Source organism: Mustela erminea, chromosome 4 (genome assembly GCF_009829155.1).
Source record: "Mustela erminea isolate mMusErm1 chromosome 4, mMusErm1.Pri, whole genome shotgun sequence".
NCBI lineage: Eukaryota > Metazoa > Chordata > Mammalia > Carnivora > Mustelidae > Mustela > Mustela erminea.
Window position 1 is genome coordinate 12,763,701 of NC_045617.1, and position 21,317 is coordinate 12,785,017.

General features: G+C 37.2%; 1 protein-coding gene across 4 annotated transcripts in view; it reads left to right on the forward strand.

Annotated features, from left to right (window-relative positions):
- The window catches only part of IPCEF1 (interaction protein for cytohesin exchange factors 1), a 191,968-nt gene that overhangs the window by 83,285 nt on the left and 87,366 nt on the right, over window positions 1-21,317 (forward strand). For 3 of the 4 annotated variants that reach the window (XM_032338664.1, XM_032338667.1, XM_032338665.1), the window contains exon 3: window positions 18,167-18,219. In XM_032338664.1, the coding sequence (XP_032194555.1) occupies window positions 18,196-18,219 (24 nt within the window). In that variant the 5' untranslated portion in view covers window positions 18,167-18,195. Of the gene's footprint in view, window positions 1-18,166; window positions 18,220-21,317 lie in introns of those variants that run through there. The other variant, XM_032338671.1, reaches the window with a different exon arrangement.

Here is a 21,317-nt window from a genome sequence, read left to right on the forward strand (position 1 = left end):
TTATGCTGAGTGAAATCAGTCAAGCAGAGAGAGTCAATTATCACATGGTTTCACTTATTTGTGGAGCATAACAAATAGCATGGAGGACATGGGGAGTTAGAGAGGAGAAGGGAGTTGGGGGAAATTGGAAGGGGAGGTGAACCATGAGAGACTATGGACTCTGAAAACAATCTGAGGGTTTTGAAGGGGCAGTGGGTGGGAGGTTGGGGTACCAGGTGGTGCGTATTGGAGAGGGCATGGATTGCATGGAGCACTTGGTGTGGTGCAAAAATAATGAATACTGTTATGCTGAAAATAAATAAAAAATAAATTTTAAAAATTGCCACTGGAATTTTGATAGAGATTGCATTCAATCTATAGATGGCTTTGGTAGTACTGACATTTTAACAACATTAATTCATCCAGGCTGTGAACACAGACTACCGTTCTGCTTATTTGTATCTTCAATTTCTTTTTTCAGTGTCTTGTAGTTTTCAGTTTAGATATCCTTCACCTCTTTAAATTTATTCCTAAGTATTTTATTGTAAATGGGATTAATTTATTCCTTTTCCAGAAACTTTGTTGTAGTATATAGAAACACTTCTGGGTTTTTTTTTTTTCATCAGTTTTATATCCTGCAACTTTGCTAAATTCATTGATTAATTCTAACAGTTTTTGGGGGTTGAGTCTTTAGGATTTTCTTTATACAAAAGTTTGTTGTCCACAAATAGAGACAGTTTTACTGTCTTTTCCAATTCAGATACATTTTATTCCTTTTTTTTTCTTTCTGACTGATAGCTCTAGATGGGACTTCCAATACTATGTTGAATAGAAGTGGTGAGAGAGAGTACCCTTGTGTCATTCTTGATCTTAGAGGAAAAATTTTCATCTTTTCACCTTTGAGCATCATGTTAGCTGTGGGCTTGCCATATATGGCCTTTATTATATTGAATAATGTGCCTTCTATGCATAATTTGTTGAGTTTTTATTTTGAATGGATGCTGAATTTTGTTTACTTTTTCTGTGTGAATTGAGATGATTATATGATCCTTTTATTAATGTGATGCTTTACACTGATTGGGACACTATTGATTCGAACTGTCCTTGCATCCTAGGGATAAATCTCACTTGATCATAGTGAAAGATCCTTTTAATGTGTTGCTAAATTTGTTTTGCGGTATTTTATCGAGAATTTTTGCATCTAAATTCATCAGGGATATTGGTTTGTAGTTTTCTTTTCTACTTGTGTCCTTTTCTGGCTTGGTATCAGGATAATCCTGGGTTTGTGAAATTATTTTGAGAGTATTCCTTCCTCTTCGAATTTTTGGAAGAGTTTGAGAAGGATTAGTGTTGATTCTTGAAGTATTTGGTGAAAGTCACAAGTGAAGCCCTCTGCTCCTGGGCTTTTCTTTGTTGGGACATTTTTTTTTTTATTACTGATTCAAATATCCTTACTGGTAACTAATTGTTCTATTTAGATTTTCTATTTATTCCTAATTCAGTCTTGGTAAGCAGTATTTAAAAATTTTTCCATTTTTTCTAGGTTGTCTGGTTTATTGGCCAAAAGTCTCTTCATAATAGCCTTTTACTATCCTTAGAATATGTGTGGTGTTATTTGAAATGTCTCCTTAATTTATAATTAGTTGATTTGAGTCTTTTCTCCTTTTTTTCCTTGTTTGTCTAGCTAAGGGTTTGTCAATTTTATCTTTTCAAAGAATCAACTCTTAAATTTGGTTAATATTTGTCATTGTTTTTCTCTTCTCTATTTCATTCATTTCTGTTCTAATTGGTGTTATTTCTGCTCAGTTTGTCCTTCTTTTTCCAGTTCTTTAAGATGTAGAGTTAGATTATTTATTTGGGATCTTTCTTGCTTTGTATGACAAGTGTTTATTGCTATGAACTTCTCTCTTAGAACTGTTTTTGCTGCATCCCTTAAGTTCTCATATGTCGTATTTCCATTTTTGGCAACTTAATTTCCCCTTTAATTTCTTCTTTGAGCCATTGGTTGTTCAGGTTGCTCATGTGTTTGTGAATTTTCCAGTTTTCCTCTTGCTACTGATTTCTAGTTTCATGCCATTATGGTCAGAGAAGATACTTAGTATCATTTCAATCTTCTTGAATATGTTAAGACTTGTTTTGTGGCCTAACATATGGTCTATCCTAGAAAATATTCTATGTGTGTTTGAGAAGAATGTGTATTCTGCTGTTGTTAAATAGAATGTTCTCTATATATCTGTTACATCCATTAGTGGTGTTCCAATCTGCTGTTTCCTTATTGATTCTCTGTCTGCATGACTCATACACTGGCAGAGTGGGGTTTAAAGTCCCCAACTATTATTGTGTTACTGTTCTTTTCTCCTTTTAGTTCTGTTGGCTTTGCTTTATATGTTTAGGTGCTCTGATGCTGGACAGACACATATTTACGATTACTATGATATGTTGATGTGTGGACCCCTTAATCATTATATAATGACCTTCTTTGTCTCTTTTACCTATTTTTAGTCTAAAGTCTATTTTGTCTAATATAAATATAGCTTTTCTTGCTTTTTTTTTTCTGGTTACCATTTACTTGAAATGTCTTTTTCCATCTTTGCTTTCAGTCTAGGTGTGTCTTTAAGGCTAAAGTGAGTATCTTGGATGCAGCATAGTGTTGGATCTTGTTATTTTATGTATTCAGCCATTCTATGTCTTTTGATGGAAGATTTTAATCCTTTTGTATCTAAAATAATTATTTATAGGTAAAGATTTATTATTGCAATTTTGTTAATTGTTTTCTGATTATTTGCTAGATCCATTGCTCCTTGTTTCTTATTCTCCTTTCCTTTTGTGTGTGCTTTAATGTCTTGTGGTATCCATATGCTTTGACATCTTTATCATGTCTTTTTGCATGATTTTTACAAATTTTCCCCTTGTAGTTAGCATGAGGCTTACATAAAATATCTTAAACTTAAAACACTTTATTTTAGTTAGGTAATGAATTAACTTCAATAGAATTTGTATCTTTACATTTTTATTTCTTATCCCCTTCACATTTAGGTTATTGCTGTTAGAATTTACATGTTAGATTATGTAACTAATAATAGATTATTATATTTGTGGTTATTTTACTACATTCATTTTTTAAAATTTTAAACCAGAGTTGTGAGTTAGGCACCATTATTACCATACTGCAAAATCTAACTATGACTATATATGTACGGTTACCGATGTAATTTATGCTACCTTTTTCTATTTTTATGCTTTTAATTTAGTGTTCTTTCTCTCCTACTCAAAGAAATCCCTTTAGCATTTCTTATAAGGCAGGTTGGTTGTAATGAAGTCCCTCAGTTTTTGTTTGTCCGGGAAGTCTTTATCCCTCTTCGTTCTGAAGGACAGGTTCACAAGGTATAGAATTCTTGGTTGATAGTTTCTTTCAATATTTTGAATATGTCATCCCATTCCATGGGGGTTCCCTTGTATGTAACTTCTCCCTTTTCTCTTGCTGCTTCTCAAATTTGTTGTCTTCGTCTTTTGACAATTTAATTATAATGTCTCTTAGTGTAGTGTTATTTGGGTCCAACCTATTTGGGATCACTTGGAACTCATGGATCCAGATGTCTACTTTTTTTCACCAGGTTCAGAAAGGTTTTCACCATTATTTTTTTAAATATACTTTCTATCTTTTTCTCTTTCTCTTCTTTTTCTGGAATTCCTTAATGCAAATATTTTTGTTGTTGTTGTTGTTGTGTCCTATAATTCCCATAGATTTTCTTCATTATTTTTTATTTTTGCTCTTCTGACTGGATAATTTCTAATGTCCTATCGTGCAGGTCACTGATTCTTTCTTCCACATTGCTGTGTCTACTTTGGTAACTCTATCAAATTTTTCAGTTCAGTTATTAGATTTTTCAACTTGAGAATTTCTTTCTTCATTTCTTTTTTTATAGTTGGTATTTCCTTCAAACTTTTCATTTTGTTCATGCATTGTTTTCTTAATTTTGTTTTCTTATAGTTCACTAAACTTTACAAAGAGGATTATTCTGAATTCTTTGTCTTGCAGTTCATAGATATCCATTATTTTCTTTTTCTTCAAGTTTTTATTTAAATTCCAGTTAGTTAACATACAGTGTAACATTAGTTCTAGGGGTAGGATTTAGTGATATCCATTTCTTTAGGGCCAGTTATTAGAGCTTTATCAGTCTCTTTTGGTGGTGCCACACTTATCTGGTGTGTGTGTGTGTGTGTGTGTGTGTGTGTGTGTGTGTTCCTTATTTCTTTATGTTGGTATTTGTGCATTCGAGTAATGGGGTTCCTTTCCCAATCTTAACAGGTTTGCTTTGGCAGAGGCAGTTTTTCAGCAGTTAGCTTAGTTTGGGTTTCTAGGTGTGTCTTCTGATAATATCTTTGGGCAGGTGAGACCAACTATTATCTATTTTTGAGAGAGGCAACTGTTCAAACTCGGTGATGGAGATGGGGGGTGTGCTACTGGTTGAGAACAGTATGGGCTTGGTTCCTTACACAAGTGAGGCTGTAGGCTATATCCCACAGTTACCTGAATTTTTTGGTCAAGTTGACTAGATGGTTGGGACTGGATACTATATTTAATAATAGCTGAGGCTATAAATTAGCTTCCCAGTCCTGGGAGGACAGTAGGTCAGGGTCCAGGACTATACAGCTTGTTGTTTGGGGACTTGCATGAGGCCTGAGGATGCACTGAATTCCCTGGTCAGGTGACTTCATCAGTTCTGCTCTGTAGATAAAGGAAGCCACCAGCTGTGCTCTCTCTTCCAGTGGCACTGTACGTAGGGCTGTTGAATGTACTGTGCAGCTTTGTGTGTGTTCTGGTTAAATTCTTGTCAGACAGGCTGAAGGCTATCTTCAGTGAGGAGTAGGGCTATGAATTAGATTCCCTGCCCAGGTGTAGTGGAAGCAGCTCTATAGCCACTTTGTTATTTTAACTCAAGCTGACATGCACCCCAAGTTCCCTGGCCAAACAGGGTCACCTGCTTTGCTCTGCAAACTGCTGGCTCTGTGTGCCCTACTCTCGACTACAGCACCTCTGGGCTGCATAGCTTCCAGTTGTTTTCACCAGCCCTTCTGGTTTGATGGGGCCAGAAGACACTCTCCACAGCTGGTGAGTCCATGTGTCAGCTGCCTTGCCTAGGTGGTAGTGGAGGAACCATTCCAGACTATCCTCAACTTCCCAAATAGGCTGTCTGGCTGGGTCAGACCAGGAGCTACTGGCAGTCTTGGCTAAGAATGAATCCCCCTGCACACACAGAGCATGGGAAGCCTCCACACCTGGTACTGGCTTTGTTCTGGAGGAGATCAGCTCTCTTCACCCGCCTCTTGGCTCCGGTGCCACTGGGCTGCACAAGTTTGAGGACTTGTCATCAGCCCTTTTCATCACATGGGCCTAGAAGGCACTCTCCACATCAGGTGGGGCTCTGACTCAGCAAAAACAGTTCTGGAGCTGGCAAAACTTGTTTTAGGATCCCAAACAGACAGGTCTGCATCACCAGAGTTCCCTGTCAGATTGCAGTCCCAACTTGGTTCTATAGGTGAACAGAGCCACTGACTGGGATTACTACTTGGGCACTGCAGGCATGAACTTGGTCTGCCAAGATCTGTGTGCTGGTTGTTGCAACCCCTTCCCAACTTCTCCATCGTAGTCAGATTTTTGGTGGCTGGGCCCTACAGATTCCTCTCTGATCCTTAAAGTACACTTTAAGGGTAGAGGCTCCCACAAAGAGACTCACAATGCTGGGGGAGGTTGATTGTCCCTTTGGGATCTTTTTTGCCACTGGAGGAACTAGAGGCTCAGAGCGACCTCTGCTCATGGTGTGGCCCTGTCCTGGGGGAGGGGCAGTGTAGTCAACATGTAGCCTCTTCTCTTATCCTTCTAAGGCATCAGAGTGGTGTTTGAGGTGCAGAGGGCTGCTTCAGCCTCATCCTTGTGCCCTAGGACTCTGCCAGTAGTGTCTTGTTCTTGAATAGATGTTACTTGTTCTTCTTGTGAGGGGGAGCAAAATAAGAAACAACTTTTGTCGCCATCTGGGGACTGTCACTCCAGTCACCCTATTCTTAATAAAGGAAGCCTTCCCATTATTATGCACAGCACTTTAGCTCTTAATGGTGTCTACCTCTCCTGTCTGACAAGGCTTGGGACACTACCTTTGCAAAATAATAAGGCCCGTTAAAGTGATATTTCCCAGTGAAAGAGCTAGCCAGACAAAAAAGGAATTTTGGCTCAAGTCCACAATAATGGGTGCAAATAGCTGTGCATTATGTTTTCTTTTTCTGGCTTTCTTCCAGCCAGCAATGGTCCTATGGCAGAGACCACTGCCTACGTAGGGTATATTTTATTAACTTTGGTGAAAAAGGTTCAGTAGAAGGTCAATTGGGAAAGTTGAATTAGAGTGATTGGTTGACCCAGAGCAGTGCCCATATAGTCTGGATTTTATAAGCAGAAAAATTTATTATCTTTCATAGAGAGAAAATATGATTATTATTCTTGTAGAATAAAGAATGATTGAGTAGAGAAATTTAAGGGTGCAAATTGCAGAAAAGTAAGGGCCATCCCTTGCCATTTTTATCTGGTCCAACTTACAGCACTGCATCTGCTCTAACTCCCACAAACTGGACTGAAGGCATCAGGTGTCATTACTTAGGGGCTGCCATTGTAGAGAATTGGGGTGTGCTCCTGAGTCAGACTGTAGTGGACCCAATAATTAATAGTTTTTTTAGGGGCTCCCAGTGTTTCCTGTGGCCTTATGATAGGCTCGTGACCCTTCCCCTACTTCATGTAGCATCTTTGTGCTAGTATAAACCTTTGAGGAGGTTCCTTGGGTTTCAATCACAAATCTCTTAGATTGGACCAAAACACACAGCTAGATTGAATCTTAGAACGACTGGATTCTTGAAGTTTCTGGGATCTGTCACTGGCCTAGGAGAGGAGGCAGGTATCATGCAGGATTTATCTGCAGTGTTGTACAAGGCTGCTGCTAGTGTGTATGTTTGTGTGTGTTTAGGAGGGTATGCAAATCTGTTTTGGGGGATCCCTGACTATAGAATAATTTGAATAGCCAAAGTCAGCATGCTAGCCTAATTCTGGAAGGCTTCTGGGAAGAATCACTTACAGGGTTGGCATTACGGAACTTAAAATAATCATGGGAACACAATCAGCCCCACAGACATGAGTCTCTTCTGGCATCCAGTCAACTCTATGAGCTGGGGAAGGGAAAGTGCCTCATTTGGGAGCCATGGGCCCAGGATGATCTGCCATGGCCCCACTGGGAGATCAGCAAGGCTCTGTCACTTGTCTGAGCCCTAAGGGCATGTTGGAGTGCAGACCATAATCTTTGAAGTTTTGGGCTCTGGAAGCTCAGAGAAGAGCCAGAGAGCCCTGCAGTCCAGGGACACAAAGGAGTTTCATGCCTCCCCAAGGGGCATGGTCAACAGCCACTTGTATTTGTTACAGGTTCTTCCAGGAGGTAAAAGAGGCAGATTTCTCAGGATGTCTTACAGTTTGCCACCTGCTTGTTACCATGGAAAAATGGTCCCTTGGGAGCAGAGATTGACATGATTGGCTGAAAAAGAAGCTTTCCTTGCTTAGATTTGTAGATTTTTCTGTCTAAGCCTTGATTGTCAGGACTGAGTTGCATCCTGTGGGGATGCTAGAAGGACAAGTGAGAGAAAGGTCTGCCAGTCTCTTTAGATGATGTATCGCAGTATTTTAGTGGTGTTGAAAATAAAGTAATTTTAATCATCATAGTTTCTGTTTAAAAAAAGCCGTGGCTCTGAAAACCATCTGTCAGTTCATCCTCAAAGTGGAGCGAGAGCAGAAATGTAGCAAAATGAGTGGAAAAGTTAACAATAAGAAAGAGAAAATAGATGATAGAGAAAGAAAGAATAAGATGTTTAAAACATGCAGGAAATAGATTGGAATCAGGATCACAATAGAGCTTAAATTTAAAAGAAAGGATGGGGGCATCTGGGTGGTGCAGTAGGTTAAGCATGTGACTCTTGGTCTCAGCTCAGTTTGTGGTCTCAGGGTCATGATCTCAGGGTCCTGATATTGAGTCCAGCATGGAGCCCCAGGTTGGGCTCTGAAGTGAGCAGGGGAAGTGCTTGAGTTTCTCTCCCTCTCCTTCTACCCCTCCCCCACTGGAATAAATAAGTAAATCTTAAAAAAAGAAAAGAAACCACAAGATAATTTGATTAAGCCATTTTCGTCTCATGAATTTCTTGAACCAAGTAACAATTCCAGACCATTCCTCCCATACATCACTGTGTATGTGCTCACAGAGGGGTTATCTTGTGTTTTGCTTCCTTCTCTCTTCCTCTGCCTTAACAAGAGATCTCCTCCTAATTGGCTAAACTAATGGATTATTTCCTGTCATTTATTTTATACATTAGCAAAGATGGATTTTCTCTCTTGCTTCCCATGGCATTGCTTTGATGGACTACCATGTAACAGAAGATGCTTGCTTATGGTTCTCATTTCTAGTTAAGTTTGTTACCACACGTATCATGTGCTTTTTGATATCTGAGCCTTCTGCCTCTAGAGTGACCAGCATTTTCTATTTCCTCTTTAGCTCTAGTTCCAGGATTAAGAATAATGCACATTGTTTGCCTCTGTTCATGGACTTCTATAAATTTGTTTGCTGCTCTGAGAATGTCTTGTCAAATGCCAGTGTTGTAATTTTAAAGGATAAGCATGTTATGAATTAATATGTGGGTTTTTAAAATTTTAGTTCAGAGCTGTCTTGCTCTGTTCAAAAGAAAAAGAATAAATCTAGGTCATAGTTTATTCCACCTTAAAAACTATCTTTAAATCGCACAAAAAATTGTCTTTTTTTAAAAAAAAGATTTTATTTAAATTCCTGGTAGTTAACATACAATGTAATATTAGTTTCAGGTGTACAACATAGTGATTCAGCACTTCCATATAACGCCCAGAGCTCATTTAAATTGTCTTCTTTTCAAAAACTTTTAAAACTAGACATGGTGCTTATTTCGTTGCATCATCCCAAAGATTATAAGGTCCAGAGGGGAATAATCAAGGCAGTTGCTTTTGGAACAGTAGTACCAATAACTGCCTTTAGTGAATTTCTTTCTTTGTTCTTTAAAAAAAAGTACCAATTATACTAGCAATTGCCTTCTTTATCAATAGAGTATTGGTTGCATGTTGATGTGCTGGTTTATTTTCTGGTTTTAAAATGATAGAAGACCAGAGTCAATATTTCTAACTTAACTAATTTGCTAAACAGTTTCTAAAATAAATTGCTAGAATAAACTTGTATATTTTTTGTGCCTAAAACAAAGTAGAATGATTCTTCTCTGACCTCCTAGTCAGCTTGGGCTTCTATATCAAAATACCATAACTGGGTGCCTTGTCAATGACACAAATTTATTTGTCATAATTCTGAAGGCTGGGAGTTCAGTATCATGGGACCATCATGGTTGGTTTCTCATAAGAGATCTCTTCTGGGTTGCAGATTGACCATTCCTCATATCTCTTCACATGGTAAAAAGGGAGCTAGCTACCTCTCTGGTCTTTTTAAGGGCCTTAATCTCATTTATGAGGACCATCATGACCTGATCAGCTCCCCAAAGCGCCACTTCCAAACATATCACAAGGGGATTAAATTTCAACCTCTGAATTTTGGGAGGGGGTGGGGAACACAAACATTCAGTCCCTAACAACCAGTACATATTATGAGACTTACCATCTTTTTTGAAATTAGCTTTCTTATCCATTTGGTAATGAGATGGCATTTCCGCTTTTTAGTTGCTGAGCTTATCAGGAATACATTTGTTTTCATTTCACAAACTTAAAAGCAGTATTTGCAGCCTCATTGTTTTGGCTGAGTCTCATGAGGTGGTGTGTTAAGGAGTTGTTTTTTTAAAGAAGATAACCGTCTCAAATGGGACTGAGAAAATTATTCCTTTAAATCCTTAAACTCTGAAACAAGGCACCGGAAATGTCTCTAGGAGAGTAAGTTAGGGAGTTTAATCAACCTTGAAGAGTAAAAGCTATTTTATTTGATGAAACCTGTTATCACACTTGCTCACATCCTATAGTTGTGTGCTAATTCCATCAGGAAGAATAGTTTTCTATAACAAAGCCATTTCCAGGTAATTGCTCCCATTCAAGATAATTGCTACCACTTGGTGAACACGCATCGGGTCTTGCAGGCTTCTCATACGGTATTTCATTTAATTCTCACAAAATCCCCGAGCTGGTTATTATTTCTGTTTAACATATGTGGTGTCTATTATGCAGGCAAATTAAGCGATTTTAATAAGTTTCCACATTTAACAAGTGGCAGAGTGAAATGTTTGACCCTAATCCCTGCGTGGGTAGTAGTTTTGAAACATGTTATTTTGGTTGTCTACCCAGAAAGTAATTTGGAAGCCCTATGTACCCCCCAAAACCTTACATTGTCACCTAGAGTTTTTATTGTATGTTTGTTTAAATAATTGTAAAAGATGCCATTTCTGACATATGATAAATCTTGATAGTAAAAAGATTATATTTCTTTTTAAATATAACCTATGTGATAGAAATAGCACAAAGATTGGGTATGTCACATATATATATATTTTAAAAGGTCATCTTTGAAATTTTAATTTTACATTACTCTGTTTTCTTCCCCTGTGGAACTCATATTTTCATTCTACTACTCCATGGGTTTTTATTCAATTATTTTATATATATTATATATAGATAGATATATAGATATATATATTTGCTTCAAAAACTTTCATTGATGAGTTTATTTTATTTCAGCAAAAAATACATACTTAAGCTGAATTGATTTAATTTTTTTGTGTGACACAATTCTTTAAGCCATATAAGATTTCATTTGGAGTGGGTTATCATTATAGTTATTATTAGTATGCAATTTGACAAACAACATGAATATGCTATTTTGACAATGGTTAGTGCAAGAGGTACATATTTTTATTGAGAATGAATAATTTAATGAGATATAGATGAGGCTTTTCCCCTAATTATGGAACTACTTATAGGTGAATAATATTTATTTGCGGAATGAAAGAGTTCAGAACAAGTTTTAATCCTTTTGTTGCTTTCTATGTATGTGAAGACTTAAAACTGTTTTTCACATAAATAGATGGAAATGAAGCACTTCTGAACCCCTTCCAAGTATATGCCAAATACCCCATGTGATCTATCACAACTGCTTTTATTTTTATTTTTTTATCACAATTGCTTTTAATAATTAACAATAAAAATAGATTTTTCTTTAATTTTGTTGAAAGCAAAGAAATAGAAACCTCTTGATTTATGAAAGTTATTTTTGCCTTGTCATTAGGTTCTTATACATTTTTAATTCTTGGGAATTATACAGAAATCCTTTATAAAAAATCCTTTATCAAGATATGTCAGGTAACTACTCCTTCCTTTAACTCTTTTTACTTATGGGCACCTTACTTAAACTGATATTCTCAGGGTTGGGAATAAGACGAAATTATTATCAAGACACCTTCATCAGTGTCATTATTATTTTTTCATTAATTGCTTTCACTGTGTGCCTTATAAATATATTTATCAAAATCTTGGAAATACATGTTTAGCTTATCAACATATAGATAACATGTGTGCTGTTAACATGGTTAGCCAAGCTGGTTTTCATTATCTAAGCAATAAGTAAACATATTCACATTAGTCTCCATAACCACCATTTCACTTCTTAATTCTTTTGGATTATGACTGTGGGCTTTTCATGGAAGAGGAGAGGCAAGAGTTGAGCTAAAGTGTTTTGATGATTCTTCTGCCCCAAATTATCTTCGAATCATTTTGGTGAAATTTTCAATTTCGTTTATGTTCACTACTTCAAGAAATAAGGTACTGAAACTCTAAAATTATTAAGTAAACACTCACATATAGTCTCTACAATAGCATATCCAGGCCTACGTATCCCCGTCCCGTATCCCTGCCCACACCACTGATTGCATATCGTTTCTATGCATTTGCTCTTTGGCTCCGAGAAGGCTGACATCAACAGGCTCATTTCCATATCCTGCAGACCGGGAAGGAGAATTTTAGAGGCATATTCCTGACAGCACTATCCTCCAAAACAAAAAATTTGGAATTCATAGGTTTTGTTTATTGAAACTCATCTATAGTTTAGTGTTTTTACTAGCTTGTATTTTTAATTCATTTTCTCAACAAGTATCTGTTGAACTACCTGGTAAACAAAGACTGGGGATACAGTGGTAAATGAGTGAACAAGATAAGACATTCTGCACCTGCCTCCAGGTAACTTTTACTATACTGGGGAGTCAGGATGAAAGAACTAATTGTAACATTAATAATTCAGTACAATTATGAGAACGTCTATGAATAAAAGACAACATGCTGTGAGAGCTTGCCAAAGGGGATTGATCTCTCATAAGAACTGTGGAAAGCTTTCTTGACTAGATAACATTTGGTTGAAGGGCTGAATTAGATGGTGCTGATAAACCGTCTTGGGTGCGGGCTATTTAAGAGCATGAACAAAGATCCATGTAGAAACATTAAATTAAATTAAATTAAATAAAAAAGAAACCTCATGAGTCAGGGAAGAAAGAGACATAGAAATGATCCAAGGTGGGGCTAGAGAGGAGGCAGAGCCCAGGCAGAGCCTTCCTTAATAGATTTTCATGATATTAGTCTTTTTATCCCAAGACTCATTGACAACTGTAGAGATTTAAGAAAAAGATGAATAGTTTATGGGCATTGAAAAACATTGCTCTGGTCAAGAAAGCAAACCAGGACATCAGCTGGGATGTTTCTTCAGTGGTCCAAAAGGGAGGTGCCTTTGACAACAGTGGTTGCAATGAGTGTAGACAAGTGAATACACCTAAGACATTGTTAGGGGTTAAAGGATACAATATGTACAAGGGAAATATCCCATGCGACCAAAGGAAGGCTTGATATGCATGACTAGAGTAGTGTGTTGTCAACAAACCCCAATGCTTACTGGAAAATTAGAGATGAATTTTTTTTTTTTTTTTGTCTTCCATCATCTTCTGTCATTTCTACTTATTTTACTGTTAGAAATCTGGCTGAGCAAAGGGATTCAGAATTCCACTGAACTAATAATTTTCTGATGGACTGATCTATTAATTAAGAAAAATAATTTTGGTAACTCTTGCCTAAGCTGTGTGGTTTACTCAGATAGACCCTGGGGCATAGAGAAGACTGGGTCTTGGCCTCTACCTTTGACATTCTCATTGTCCAAACAGGGAGACCTGTCTACAGCATCATGGTACATAGAATACCATGGCCATTAGAAACGATGTCCTGTGGGAGACTTTGGAGGAGTGAGGGTAGTACCGTGCTGTTAAGAGAACAGACTGTCAAGTCTGCGCTTGAATTTAGAAATATCCATTTACTCACTTCTTCCTCTATGTTGCCTATGTTGTCTCACCTAAGATGTGGGAGTAATAATAGGGGATTATTCTTAGGTAGTTCTAATAATCATATGGCACAATACATGAAAATCATCAATTGGCAGAGGATGTAGTAATGGCTTAATAAATAATATAGATGTAGCTATTCTATTGTTCTAGGGAAGGGGCTGATTAGCCATTTGAGTCAGGAAAATTACACAGCAATGCTTTATATCATATTTAAAGGGTATATATAGCTGGCCTTTACTTTAATAAGTTAGTGCTAAAGAAAAAAATGTTTTATGACAATAAAGATATTTTCTAACTTTATTCTTCTCTGAACCTAAGACAGAAATACTGTTACTGTGTCCATTTCACAGATGAGAGTCCTGAAGTCCCAAAATATTTGTTACTTGCCCAAGATTACATAATAAATTGCTAACCTGAGATTTAAATCCAGTTCAGACCAATCCAGAGCTTTGCTCGTAACTTTTAAACGTTTACAAGCTTCTTTACCTGAAGGTGCTGTTGAATTCAAACCATCTTTTGCTTATTATATATTTGTTCAATCAATAGACATTAAATATATATAACAAGTCAATAAAATATTTATAGCATTTTATTAGAATGCTATTTTTATTTTAAAATATTTATTTTATTTTATTTTTAAAATTTTTACTTTATTTTTTATTTTAAAAATAAATACTTATTGTAGGAAATACATACATATGGGAATAAACAATACATTATTGGTTATTCCAATTCTCATAGATGATTACACATTTTGCTGTAAATACCTTTAGACATTTTCCCCAAATGCACTGATGTATGGGATGTATGTATATAAACTATATATATTTTTAATTTAATTTAATTTTTTTTCAGTGTTCCAAAAATCATTGTTTATGCACCACACCCAATGCTTCATGTAATATGTGCCCTCCTTAATAACCACCACCAGGCTTACCCAACCCCCCCACTCCCTTCTCCTCCAAAACCCTCAGTTTGTTTCTCAGGGTCCACAGTCTCTCATGGTTTGTCTCCCCCTCTGATTTCCCCCAACTCACTTCTCCTTTCCATCTCCTAATGTCCTTTGTGTTGTTCCTTATGTTCCACAAATAACTGAAACCATATGATAATTGATTTTCTCTGCTTGACTTATTTCACTCAGCACAATCTCTTCCAGTCCCGTCCATGTTCATACAAAAGTTGGGTATTCATCCTTTCTGATGGAGGCATAATACTCCATTGTATATATGGACCATATCTTCTTTATCCATTCATCTGTTGAAGGGCATCTTGGCTCTTTCCACATTTAGCGACTGCTATGAACATTGGGGTACAGATGGCCCTTCTTTTCACTACATCTATAAACCTATATTTTCATGATAAAAAGTGAACGGGATCACCCTGCACATGATTTTTTTGTTTTTTTTTTCAGTGTAACAGTATTCATTGTTTTGCACCACACCCAGCGCTCCATGCAATCCATGCCCTCTCAATACCCACCACCTGGTTCCCCCAACCTCCCACCCCCTGCCCCTTCAAAACCCTCAGATTGTTTTTCAGAGTCCATAGTCTCCCATGGTTCACCTCCCCTTCTAATTTACCTCAACTCCCTTCTCCTCTCCATCTCCCCTTGTCCTCCATGCTATTTGTTATGCTCCACAAATAAATGAAATCATATGAATAATTGACTCTCTCTGGTTGACTTATCTCACTCAGCATAATCTCTTCCAGTCCCGTCCATGTTGCTACAAAAGTTGGGTATTCATCCTTTCTGATGGAGGCATAATTTTCCTTATCCATTCGTCCATTGATGGGCATCTTGGTTCTTTCCATAGTTTGGCAACCATGGCCATTGCCGCTATAAACCTTGGGGTACAGATGGCCCTTCTTTTCACTACATCTGTATCGTTGGGGTAAATACCCAGTAGTGCAATTGCAGGGTCATAGGGAAGCTTCATTTTTTAATTTCTCGAGGAATCTCCTCCACACTGTTCTCCAAAGTGGCTGCACCAATTTGCATTCCCACCAACAGTGTAAGAGGGTTCCCCTTTCTCCACATCCCCTCCAACACTTGTTGTTTCCTATCTTGCTAATTTTGGCCATTCTAACTGGTGTAAGGTGGTATCTCAATGTGGTTTTAATTTGAATCTCCCTGATGGCTAGTGATGATGAACATTTTTTCATGTGTCTCTTAGTCATTTTTATGTCTTCATTGGAGAAGTGTCTGTTCATTTCTTCTGCCCATTTTTTGATATGATTGTCTGTTTCGTGTGTGTTGAGTTTGAGGAGTTCTTTATAGATCCTGGATATCAACCTTTTGTCCATACTGTCATTTGCAAATATCTTCTCCCATTCCGTGGGTTGCCTCTTTGTTTTGTTGACTGTTTCCTTTGCTGCCTGCACATGTTTTTACTTACTTTTTCATTAAAGATATATTATAAAACTCTGCATGTTTGGTATGGTAGTGTGTAGTATAGTTGATAGTAGATAGTAAAGACTCAGGAAGCGTTGGTGATCAATGATTGTCATCATCATCATCTTGAAAAACCACCCTCCAGCTAGGCTGTAAGAGTTTGACGTTCCAACAACAACACATTCTTTTCAGCACACCTCCACTAAATGTGGATTCTATCAGGTATCTTTTGTGTGTGTGTTCATCTTGAAGATTAAAAATGGAATCATGTTGTTTTATTTTGCACTTATTTTATTGCTAATGAGGTTACACATTAGTCATCTGTATTTTTATTTTTTGAAAATTTTCACTTGTTTTTCTATTAGTTTGCCTATTATTTTCTTATTGGAGTCTAAGAACTCTTTCTATTATGATTTTTTTAAAGGTTTTATTTTAGCTCCAGGTAGTTAACGTACAGTGTTATATTGGTTTCAGGTGTACAAGATAGTGATTCAGCACTTCCATACACCACTTAGTGCTCATCACAAGTGCCCTCCATAATCCCCATCACCTATTTCACCTATCTCCATGCTCGCCTCTCCTCTGGTGACCACCAGTTTGGTTTCTATAGTTAAGAGTCTGTTGCTTGCCATATCTCCATGTCTGTTTTTTTTTTTTTCTCTCCTTTGCTTGTTTGTTTTATTGCTTAAATTCCACATATGAGTGAAATCATATGGTATTTGTCATTTTCTGAGTTATTTTGCTTATGGTAATACACTCTAGTTCCATCCATGTTGTTGCGAGCGGCAAGATGTCATTCTCTTTGATGGCTGAGTAATATTCTGTTGCGTACACCATGGCTTCTTTATCCATTCATGGGCATTTGGGTTGTTTCCATAATTTGGCTATTGTAGATAATGCTGTATAACATTGGGGTGCGTGTGTACCTTTGAATTAGAATTTTTGTATTCTCTGGGTAAATAGGGTAGTTCTATTTTTAATTTTTTGAGGAAATTCTGTACTGTTTTCCAGAGTGGCTATAGCAGTTTGCGTTTCTACCAGAAGTGCAGGGTTCTCCTTTCTCCACATCCTTGCCAACGCCTTTTGTTTCTTGTGTTGTTGATTTTAGCCATTATGACAGGTGTGAAGTGAAGTCTCATTGTAGTTTTGATTTGCATTTGTCTGATGATCCGTGATGTTGAGCAACTTTTCATGCCATCTGTATGTCTTCTTTGGAAAAGCATCTATTCTTGTCTTCAGCCCATTTTAAAATTGATTCTTACTATTAAGTATATATTGCAGATATTTTCACCAGCTTGTGATTTGATTTTTACTTAGACTTTAGTCTATTAATTAATTAATATTTATTTATTTATTTATTTATTTATTTGAGAAAGAGAGTGAGAGAGAGTGAGAGTGGGGTGAAGGGCAGAGGGAGAAGCAGACTTCCCCCTGAGCAGGAAGCCCAATATGAGACTGGATCCTGGGACTTTGCGATCATGACCCGAGCTGAAGGCAGACATAACCAACAGAACAACCCAGGCGTCCCTAGTCTATTCTTTTAAATAAACCAAAAAAAGCAATTAATTTATCAATCATTTTTTATTGTGGCTTTTCTCTTTGGTATTTTATAAATAAGTGTTTTACTCATACCTATATAATGTGGATATGGTGTTTTTGACATTAAAATGAGGGAGCCATTCTTTGAGATTTGGGATGCATTGGTATAAGGAATAAATTCACCCAGATCATGGATCTATGTCTCGTGTCACTGAAAGAGATTGAATGTTTCTCTGCACTGGGAAGAGTTTCAGTGGCTGGTGGATGTTTAACAAGTTTCTTTGCTTGTTAGATTCTGAAAATATGAGTTTTTACTTTCATCTGCTTTTCTTAAAACCACAGAACATCTTGTCTTTCAGGTAATCCACTACAAAGTGCAACACATCAAAAGGGGCTCATCTTCATACTAAAGTTGGGACTTCTGAGGCATGGAGATTAGTTACATTTTTGAAATTGCTCAGTTATTAGAATCAGAAAAAATCATAATGGATTAAATATTTCCACGTCTTACACTGTGTTGTTCAACACAAAGAGGAAAATAGTTTTGTTTTTCAAATATATTTGTTTATATAGAACACATTATTAAGTATGGAGATTATGTACATGTCTTGTTGTAGACTTAAAGGATACTAGCCAATGTTCAGATGAATTCTGGCTTATATTATGAACTCAGTTTTAGATATTGGCTTATCGAATTCGGTGTTAAAAGGCCATTTAATGAATCGCTTTTATTGTAAAATTCATCAATCAAAATAGAAATGCTTTTCCCCCTGTCAAAGAGATATAGGCTTTTATGAATGCTTTAATTCCACATTTAACTTAAAAACTTTTTTTCTCTTCTAGCTTTTGTTTCCAACAATTTGACGGCATACATGGCGACTGATGGCAATGCTCTTGTAAGTACCCTTTGAGACACTGTGGACTTAAATATTCATTGTCACTTTGAGGAATGAGTAAGAAAAAAATGAACAAGTTGATCTTAAGTTTGGTAGCTATTTATTGGCCTTCATTTCCTTAGCCACATTGGAATTAAATGATCCTTTGGTGAGGTTTCAGGGTTTCTTATGATCACCAAGTATTTAAGACTGCTAGCTATTTGCTTTTAAGGTCGGAAATATAACTGTGATTTTAACATGTGGTACATAGTGTATCTCCATGTTTGAGGTCAACTGTGGTATTAGTGCAAACTCTCATGCAATGTTTATGGGAAACATTCTGCCTATTATTACACTGATATGGTAGGTTTTTTAAAAATATAATTTAACAGCTATAATTTTGCCTATTTAGGTAAGTTGACTGAGGAAGTATATTACCTTTATTTGATAAGGACTCCTGTGGTGTCAGGAAAAATAAAAAATTGATGTAGATAACATATTTCTAATAAGAGGGGTGTGAGGTAGTGTGGGACTCTATGATGTGCATCTTTTGGCAAATGTAATGACCTCATGATGGATGCATAGGATAAAGTTTTTAGAGTAGAGCCAAAAGCAGAATCAGAAGTGGGGTGTTGAAAGAATATAGTAGGGACTTCCTGCCAAATAGGGGACATGGCCATGGTTTTCTGATGCAAATTAGGAAATGGACATCAAGGCAGGTTGCAGGAATAGTGGTGGAGAAATTGAACTGGATGGTTCCTGGAAGGGACAGCTTACTGAAGAGCAGGGAAGCTGATTAATTCTCTGCTTCGTTAACAATTTTATATCCCAGAAATAGAGAAAACAATGAGAGCCCTTTGATTCTGATGTTAATTTTAAATGAGGAGGAAAAGCTTGTTAGTGATGAAAATGGTAGAAACTTTGGGAGACAGGACTGCAGAAAACTAAAAATGAAAACACAAATTATAGTCAGTTATGTACCCTGGGAAATTTGCCATCTAAAAATTGCAGAAAAGGAAAATGTGATCCCTTGGACACAAATGGGTAGGTGTTGTTTGATCATGGAGATGTGAATAATCGTGAGGAAAATAAAGAAGAACAACAAAGAGCATAAATGCAGCTGCAGTGGGAGCCTTGGCCAGGGTTAGACATGAAGGCATAGCACCGGGTGTTAAAGGAGGGTCCTGTGGTCAAGGGCAAAAGAAGGTGAGCATCACAGATCTGTCAGTTAGGAACACAGATTTGTCAGTTAGGAAGTTTACATTCCTGAAAATTTAAAAAATTTTTTTAAAAAAATGCATATGGTTATAAGTACATGTGTATATATTATATGAAGCAAAGAAATGGAAAGGGAGAATTAGAATGGTTGAGAAAAGTAATGGAGGGTTTAATTTTTATTCTGTTTGCTTATCCTACTGAAAGAATGTAGTGTTCCAACTGGAAGGAGTTCATCATATATGTTTAAGAAGAAATGAAAACTAAGATAATAAGAGAACACCTAAACACTTTAATGAATTCATTCATTCATTCATTCATTCATTCATTCAAACATTCATTTAATGTTCAATGTTTACCTCTCCTGACTCTATCATGTATAAACCATTATACCATGTAGGGCCTGGAAATGAAAATATTATTTGAAATAAGTTCAGATCTCCACATCCTAAGGCAAGTAAAACCCTAGCTATTGGAAGAGACTGTAGTTGTGATAACTGAAGGACTAACATACCACCCATATAATTTCCAACCCAGAGCCAGTACTGCTGTAATATGTAACCTGTTTTCCTTGGACCTGGGTGCAGGTGGATTCTGTCCTTACTGGTGGAAACACAGGCTTTTTATGGGTCTTTTTCATTTCCTGAGCCATCTTCCCCACCTAACTCAATCACCTCAACTTTCCTTGTGTGCCTCTTTACCTGTTATTTTGATCTCATAGCCATCAGTGTCTAGGTGGTATAGCTAAACATCTCTCTTAAGCATTTCTTCTAGCTGCTTTTCAGTGGTTACCCTATTTTATATTTCCATTCAGAAAATTAGTTCAATTTTCTGCTGTCATTTGTTCTCCAAATAAAATGTAGCACAGGAGACCTATTTTTATGCTGGGTAGTTTCAGGAGGCTCCACACATTTGACCTAATCACATCCCGAATTACACTTCATTTCCACTAACCTAACATTGATTGTGCTCTGTGTGCTGAGCTCTCTGCTTGCTGCTTATGATGAGGAGCTTGCCCTGTGCAGGGGGAGGGCAATACTTTAAAGACACTTTTTTTTATTCTTGCCTGCTAGTTATTGAGGTTGCTATGGTAAATGGTACTAGTAAAACTGCTCAAGAAACTAAATTCCAAGCATTTGAAATTTTATTATGTGTGTGGTAGAAGAGCATTTTTTTTTCCATTAAGCTGAGCTATTTGTTATCTGATAGTAGTCTTTTCTTTCCTCTGAAGGAAACAGCAGAATTTTCAGAGCAAAAGCTTCACATAGAACCAAAGGTATTAACTCACCAAGTTCTGTCGGTTTTACCTTCTTACTATTTCCCCACCTTTGCAGACATGAGACTCGCTCTTCCCTCTGCCCGCTGTGCCTCTTGCCTTTGCACCTGCCCCCTCCGATCTCCCGTGTGACAGCCAGAGTGAACGTTCTTACACACAGATCTGATTGTGCTACTTTCCTGCTGACATCTGTTTAGTGGCTTCCCATTGGCTTTTGGATAAACCTTAGAGTTTCAAACATAATTTATAAGGCCCTGCGTGATGTAACTTCACTACTGTGAACGTAGTCATGTCCCAACACTCCGGGGTCCATGCCTTCCTGCTCACTCCTGCATCTTTGTATTAGACCCTCCTATGCTCAGGTCTTCATCTTTCTGGCTTTGTTTTTATCAATGTGTGGGGTACCTCCCTTGAGTCCCCAGTTCTGGGTAGTAGGACTTCTGTGTGGACCTCATTATCCTTGTTCGATTCCCTCTTTTCTGCCTTCGACTGGAAGCTGTGTGAGAGCTTGCTAGCCACTGAATCTCCCGTCCTTGGCACCAAATAATTGTGCAATAACTGGTGGTTGAATAAACAAAAGCCATAATTTACCCAACTGTGGCCTGAAAGAAAGAATTAGCATGATCGT